Consider the following 8,061-nt stretch of genomic DNA (forward strand, 5'->3'; position numbering starts at 1 on the left):
CGTATACCACGGGTATGACAAAATATTTATTTTTACTGCTCTAATTACATTGGTAACCAGTTTATAATAGCAATAAGACACCTCTGGGATTTATGGTATATGGCCAATATACCACGGCTAAGGGCTGTATCCAGGCACTATGCGTTGTGCAGAAGAACAGCCCTTGGCTGAACACCCTCTCTGGCCTTGTTGCTAAATTATAACATCATTGATTGACAGGGCGACAGGTAGCCTAGTGGTTAGAGTGTTGGACTAGTGACCGAAAGGTTGCTGGATATAATCCCTGAGCTGACAAGGTAAAAATCCGTCGTTCTACCCCTGAACAAGGCAGTTAACCCACTGTTCCTAGGCCGTCATTGTAAATAAGAATTTGTTCTTAACTGTCTTACGTAGTTAAATAAAAGGTATAAAAAATAATGATAATGGATCTGAAGAGATGGTACAGTAAATACTTCATTATGTAAATGTGCTTGTGTGGGTCCGGATGTGTTTCTCTTCCCACAGGTGTGTCTACGGTACTATGAGCATGAGTTTGTGGAGCTGGCGTGTCAGTATGTTTCTCTTCCCACAGGTGTGTCTGCGGTACTATGAGCATGAGTTTGTGGAGCTGGCGTGTCAGTATATTTCTCTTCCCACAGGTGTGTCTGCGGTACTATGAGCATGAGTTTGTGGAGCTGGCGTGTCAGTGTCCAGCAGTAGTCTGCTGTCGCTGCTCCCCCACTCAGAAAGCCCAGATTGTCCACCTTCTCAAGCAGCACACAGCCAACAGAACCTGTGCCATAGGTGAGCCCCTTTGCACCCTGGGCAAGACCCAGATGCATAACAACTAACCACTCTCATCCTTTGTATCAGACACAACTGCACAATGATCTGTGTACAATGAATGCCAAATGATTAAATAAGTCAATTGTAGAAAATTCCTACCAGTAATATACCTCACTAATTGAAAAAGAATAAACTAGACTCAGTACGAGAAGGTACACACACCTATTATGTCCACAAGATGGCAATCAAACAGCACAAGCATCATTGTTAACATTGTTCTGTCATCATCCTGGGGCGTAAGCCTTATTTCCATATGGCTCTTTTACATAATATTATTGAGCCTGTGGCTGATGTGTGGTTCTCTCTTGTCTCTCCCAGGTGATGGAGGTAATGATGTCAGTATGATACAGGCAGCAGACTGTGGCATCGGCATTGAAGGAAAGGTAAACAACCCATATCACCATATCACTCCTCTTATCCTATCCACATATTATAGCGTTAAATAGTCAAATCAAATGCTAAACCTGTTATGGGTGCCGTATTGAGTCGGTTATGGGGGTGTGTCCTTCCGTAGAGTAACATTACACACTTATGCTCTCCCCATGCAGGAGGGGAAGCAGGCATCCCTGGCGGCAGATTTCTCCATCACTCAGTTTAAGCACATTGGCCGGCTGCTCATGGTCCACGGCAGGAACAGCTACAAGCGTTCAGCAGCCCTGGGCCAGTTTGTCATGCACCGAGGCATGATCATATCAACCATGCAGGTAACATACCTGAACATGTTTATGTTACTAGTACTGAATATGGAAGGACTTGAATGAAATGTGTCTCATCTCTCCCTCTTTGCAGGCAGTGTTTTCCTCCATTTTCTACTTTGCATCAGTCCCTTTGTACCAGGGTTTTCTCATGGTTGGGTATGTGGTTGTCTATATTTCTACTGCAATTGTTTCCATTGGTGCGTACAGTATGTGCATGCATCTAAACATGAGGTGGTGAGACCCTTACTATTGATGCACTGGTCCAGTGTTCTGTATTACCTCAGTCCTGTGTTCTCCCCTTCTGTGCAGGTATTCTACCATCTACACAATGTTCCCTGTATTTTCCCTGGTGCTGGACCAGGACGTGAAGCCAGAGATGGCTCTGCTATACCCTGAGCTTTACAAAGACCTCACCAAGGTAAAATGGCAACCTCTCCTATATAATACAGGCTGACGGGGAATGGATGGTCAATTTACTCTATTTTCATTAAGGGTTTAACAGGTTAAAGTGAATTCAAAAGTTGTGTTTTGTGGTTTGACAGGAATTAGATTATGATCTGCAATTCTGTATTTTTCTCTTCTTCTAGGGTCGTTCCTTGTCTTTCAAGACTTTTCTCATTTGGGTGTTGATCAGTATTTACCAAGGTAAGAGAATTGACAGGATACTGCAGCTTTCTGAGTTAGAACTGTACACCTGGAAATCTAACGATGGATACTAACACACAGGGGAGGGTGCTTCTAAACATGATGGATATTATGAAGATGATGGATACTAACACACAGGGGAGGGTGCTACTAAACATGATGGACATGATGGATACTAACACACAGGGAGGGTGCTTCTAAACATGATGTATATTATGAAGATGATGGATACTAACACACAGGGCAGGGTGCTTCTAAACATGATGTATATTATGAAGATGATGGATACTAACACACAGGGGAGGGTGCTTCTAAACATGATGGATATTATGAAGATGATGGATACTAACACACAGGGGAGGGTGCTTCTAAACATGATGTATATTATGAAGATGATGGATACTAACACACAGGGCAGGGTGCTTCTAAACATGATGGATATTATGAAGATGATGGATACTAACACACAGGGAGGGTGCTTCTAAACATGATGGATACTAACACACAGGGAGGGTGCTTCTAAACATTATGGATATTATGAAGATGATGGATACTAACACACAGGGGAGGGTGCTTCTAAACATGATGGACATTATGAAGATGATGGATACTAACACACAGGGGAGGGTGCTTCTAAACATGATGGACATGATGGATACTAACACACAGGGAGGGTGCTACTAAACATGATGGATATTATGAAGATGATGGATACTAACACACAGGGGAGGGTGCTACTAAACATGATGGACATGATGGATACTGACACACAGGGGAGGGTGCTTCTAAACATGATGGACATGATGGATACTAACACACAGGGGAGGGTGCTACTAAACATGATGGATATTATGAAGATGATGGATACTAACACACAGGGGAGGGTGCTACTAAACATGATGGACATGATGGATACTAACACACAGGGGAGGGTGCTACTAAACATGATGGATATTATGAAGATGATGGATACTAACACACAGGGGAGGGTGCTACTAAACATGATGGACATGATGGATACTAACACACAGGGAGGGTGCTTCTAAACATGATGGATACTAACACACAGGGAGGGTGCTTCTAAACATTATGGATATTATGAAGATGATGGATACTAACACACAGGGGAGGGTGCTTCTAAACATGATGGATACTAACACACAGGGGAGGGTGCTTCTAAACATTATGGATATTATGAAGATGATGGATACTAACACACAGGGGAGGGTGCTACTAAACATGATGGATACTAACACACAGGGGAGGGTGCTACTAAACATGATGGACATGATGGATACTAACACACAGGGGAGGGTGCTTCTAAACATGATGTATATTATGAAGATGATGGATACTAACACACAGGGCAGGGTGCTTCTAAACATGATGTATATTATGAAGATGATGGATACTAACACACAGGGAGGGTGCTTCTAAACATGATGTATATTATGAAGATGATGGATACTAACACACAGGGAGGGTGCTTCTAAACATGATGTATATTATGAAGATGATGGATACTAACACACAGGGCAGGGTGCTTCTAAACATGATGGATATTATGAAGATGATGGATACTAACACACAGGGGAGGGTGCTTCTAAACATTAAACATGATGGATACTAACACACACTAAACATGATGGATACTAACACACAGGGGAGGGTGCTTCTAAACATTATGGATATTATGAAGATGATGGATACTAACACACAGGGAGGGTGCTTCTAAACATGATGGACATTATGAAGATGATGGATACTAACACACAGGGGAGGGTGCTTCTAAACATGATGGATATTATGAAGATGATGGATACTAACACACAGGGGAGGGTGCTTCTAAACATGATGGATATTATGAAGATGATGGATACTAACACACAGGGGAGGGTGCTTCTAAACATGATGGACATTATGAAGATGATGGATACTAACACACAGGGGAGGGTGCTTCTAAACATGATGGATATTATGAAGATGATGGATACTAACACACAGGGGAGGGTGCTTCTAAACATGATGGATATTATGAAGATGATGGCTACTAACACAGGGGAGGGTGCTTCTAAACATTATGGATATTATGAAGATGATGGATACTAACACACAGGGGAGGGTGCTTCTAAACATTATGGATATTATGAAGATGATGGATACTAACACACAGGGGAGGGTGCTTCTAAACATGATGGACATTATGAAGATGATGGATACTAACAAACAGGGGAGGGTGCTTCTACACATGATGGACATGATGGATACTAACACACAGGGGAGGGTGCTTCTAAACATTATGGATATTATGAAGATGATGGATACTAACACACAGGGCAGGGTGCTTCTAAACATGATGGATATTATGAAGATGATGGATACTAACACACAGGGGAGGGTGCTTCTACACATGATGGACATGATGGATACTAACACACAGGGGAGGGTGCTTCTAAACATTATGGATATTATGAAGATGATGGATACTAACACAGGGGAGGGTGCTTCTAAACAGGATGGTTATTATGAAGATGTTGGATACTAACATACGGGGGAGGGTGCTTCTAAACATGATGGATATTAATGAAGATGATGGATACTAACACAGGGGAGGGTGCTTCTAAACATGATGGATATTATGAAGATGTTGGCCAGGTGCACAACTCTTATATCCAAATGATCCATCCGCACAGTAAGGCAGCTCTTCTGAAAACAACCTGAACGAAGCGCAGCTTAAACACCTTTTATTACTGACCGTCTAGGCACCACACTTATATTTCATCATTTTTACTATGTGCGATACCGTCAGTCCCCTGGCTCCCTGACTCTCAGACAGTCCTGTTTCTCAGTAGCTTAGGTTTCCAAGCATCATCTGCAGTTACACGCAGGCTTTTGTCTGTCCAGTAAATCGATATTTCTGTAATCGCTAAGCCATGCAGCGTATTGAGAAAGATCTATGTTCTCACTGAAGCATCACTTCCTGACAGCTCTCGTTTTTTAATTAAAGGTCTATTACCAAAGTCCAATGAAAAACAGGGAGATATGAGGGGGGAGAAAAAATAACAGGCCACGATCGTCGGTTTTAATTTATTACAGAGTTTAACTCCCAGGAATGCACTGTATGTAGACTGTATGGAAAAGGCAATTATGTGATCAGTAATAGGCCATTAAGCTCAATTTGCGGCGTGTTATAATTAAATGAAAGGCTATCAAAATACAGTAGGCACCACTATAGAATTGATGAATGAGTGTCAAGCTACAGTACTCAGTGGTTTACCTGGTTGGTTTTTGGATACACTTGGACCTATTGTCTGTTTGCCCTCATAAATACTGTAATTGAGTCAGATCCTGTGTCTTAAGACTTACTTGAATCCTAATACATATTTTGAATAACAGACTTTCAGTGAGCAATGGGGATCAAAGTAACATAAGAAGTAAACCAAAACAAAGGCCTAATGTACTTGTCATATTTGGTTCCCTAAAATAATAAGCTGGTACATTTTATGTTAGGTCTTATTGTTATTAACTAGAAACAATTTAATTGTAGTTGATGACTAGAATTCATTGTAGTTGATCATTCTCTAGTTTCTTTCTCAAGCTGGTTAACCTGTCTGGTAGCGGAACCCCTCGCCAACAGCCAATGAAGTTAACCTGTTATTCAACCAGTACTACGTCACTAACACTTCTTCGTGGCGCCCCCAGGTGGCATCCTGATGTACGGCGCACTGGTGATGTTTGAGTCTGAGTTTGTGCACGTGGTGGCCATCTCCTTCACTGCGCTGATCCTCACCGAGCTGCTCATGGTGGCGCTCAACATCCGTACCTGGCACTGGCTCATGGTGCTAGCAGAGTTCCTCAGTCTGGGCTGCTACATAGCCTCGCTTGCCTTCCTCAATGAGTACTTCGGTAAGCAAATGTTGTTTACCTGAGGGGAAAAAACAACTCAATTAAATGTTATTTATCCAAAAAACAAAAAATAATAAAATAAAAAAATATTATGCTATTGTGCTGATAAGTGTTGAGGGAAAATTATTTGATGTTGCTTTTTGTTATGTGGAGGGCAGTTTTTTACGAACACTTTAATCTTGTAGTGGAACAGTCTCACCCTTTGCACTACAGCTTGTGTGTTTGATGCACTTATGTTTGAGTTTACCCAATTATACCTTGGAGGTCTGTGCTTTGTTCGTGTCTGCCATCTTCTCTCCCCTTCTCCTTCGCTCGCTCCCGTATTACTTTCCCTGTTTTTCTCTCTCATGCACTCATTTGGTCTCTCTCTCTCTGCTGCTCATCCTATCTTTTGCTACTGTATGTGTCCTTGGGACAGGCATAGGCAGAGTGTCCTTTGGAGCATTTCTGGGTAGGTGTGCAGCACTGGAAACACTACCTCTTCTCTTCCACTTCCTTTTCACACTCTTCTCATCACTGTTTTTGACCGTGCTGTGACTGCTCAGCACTGTTCACGTTCCTTTAGTGACCAGACTCTGACCATGTCTTTTGCAGCCATATTTGATGTGATGTATTGAGCATATTTTCCTGCTACTTATATTGTTTTACCATTCCACTCAGTGATGTCTCATTCCAGGCATGTGTGCAAAAGCTCTTTTAAACAGATAGCATGGATCCATAATTATCAACCAAATCTTTTGAATAAAGTGATAATAAATTAATGTATATCAACATGTTAGTGCCTTGCACATATTGTATGTGCCGTTATTTGGACAGATTTCTAACCTGTGTTTTTTTATTTTATCCCAGACCTGGGCTTCATCACGACACCAGCCTTCCTTTGGAAGGTGTCAGTGATCACCGTCGTCAGCTGTCTCCCTCTCTATATCATCAAATACCTGAAGCGCAAGTTCTCACCACCCAGCTACTCCAAGCTGTCCTCATGAGCCATTTTAAGCTCTATTCTGCTCACACAACTCCCCTAATTATCTTTCTCATGCTCTCTATGATTCCAACCTTTCTTTTCAGCGCTTTTTGAACTGGTCCACAGTGATTGACAGACAGGGAACCTAAAGAGGTCACTAGAAGCAACAACATGAGTATTGTATGGATTCATGTCACTGGAATGTGGTAATACTTGTAAAGACAGCGCCACACAAATGCTAAAAAGGGACAGGGAAGGGGTAAAAACAGAACAAATAACCCTTTGAGGCACTGGACGGGAAGGCTCGGGTCAATTTGCCTTCTGCACTTCCAACCCAATTGCTTCAAGTGTCTTTTTAAAATTTTTATAACTCTATGATTATGGTTTCCGCGTTGAACTTTTTGTATATGTAGTTCTGCATTAAAAAGTGTTTTATTCAACTTTATTCATCTCTGTGCTGAGTAGAGATACCAGTATGATGGTTTAATTTGTGATTTACAACTTTGATTCCTACGAACTTAACGCGTGCACCATTTTACTACTGTACCCTGACGCTTACAATAACAGTCAGGGTTTTCTTTCTTTTACTTTTTTCAACATTGTAGAATAATAGTGAAGACATCAAAACTATGAAATAACACACATGGAATCATGTAGTAACAAATATATTTCTCTATTTGATATTCTTCAAATAGCCACCCTTTGCCTTGATGACAGATTTGCACACTTTTGGCATTCTCTCAACCAGTTTCACCTGGAATGCTGTTCCAACAGTCTTGGAGTTCCCACATGCTGAGCACTTGTTGGCTGCTTTTCCTTCACGCTGCTGTCCGACTCATCCCAAAACCATCTTAATTTGGTTGAGGTCGGGGGATTGCCAGGTCATCTGATGCAGCACTTCATCACTCTCCTTCTTGGCAAAATAGTGCTTACACAGCCTTGGAGGTTTGTTGGGTCATTGTCCTGTTGAAAAACAAATGATAGTGGCACTAAGCGCAAACCAGATGGGATGGCGTGTCACTG

General features: G+C 41.8%; 1 protein-coding gene across 1 annotated transcript in view; it reads left to right on the forward strand.

Annotated features, from left to right (window-relative positions):
- atp9b (ATPase phospholipid transporting 9B) overlaps positions 1–7,483 on the forward strand; it is a 55,433-nt gene extending 47,950 nt beyond the window's left edge. The window contains exons 22-29 of the mRNA XM_024441867.2: positions 639–783; positions 1,144–1,208; positions 1,374–1,529; positions 1,615–1,679; positions 1,833–1,941; positions 2,111–2,168; positions 5,871–6,074; positions 6,924–7,483. Of these exons, the coding sequence (XP_024297635.1) occupies positions 639–783; positions 1,144–1,208; positions 1,374–1,529; positions 1,615–1,679; positions 1,833–1,941; positions 2,111–2,168; positions 5,871–6,074; positions 6,924–7,060 (939 nt within the window). The 3' untranslated portion in view covers positions 7,061–7,483. The remainder of the gene's footprint in view (positions 1–638; positions 784–1,143; positions 1,209–1,373; positions 1,530–1,614; positions 1,680–1,832; positions 1,942–2,110; positions 2,169–5,870; positions 6,075–6,923) is intronic.
- The last annotated feature ends 578 nt before the right edge of the window (positions 7,484–8,061 follow it).

Source organism: Oncorhynchus tshawytscha, linkage group LG13, assembly GCF_018296145.1.
Source record: "Oncorhynchus tshawytscha isolate Ot180627B linkage group LG13, Otsh_v2.0, whole genome shotgun sequence".
Taxonomy (NCBI): domain Eukaryota; kingdom Metazoa; phylum Chordata; class Actinopteri; order Salmoniformes; family Salmonidae; genus Oncorhynchus; species Oncorhynchus tshawytscha.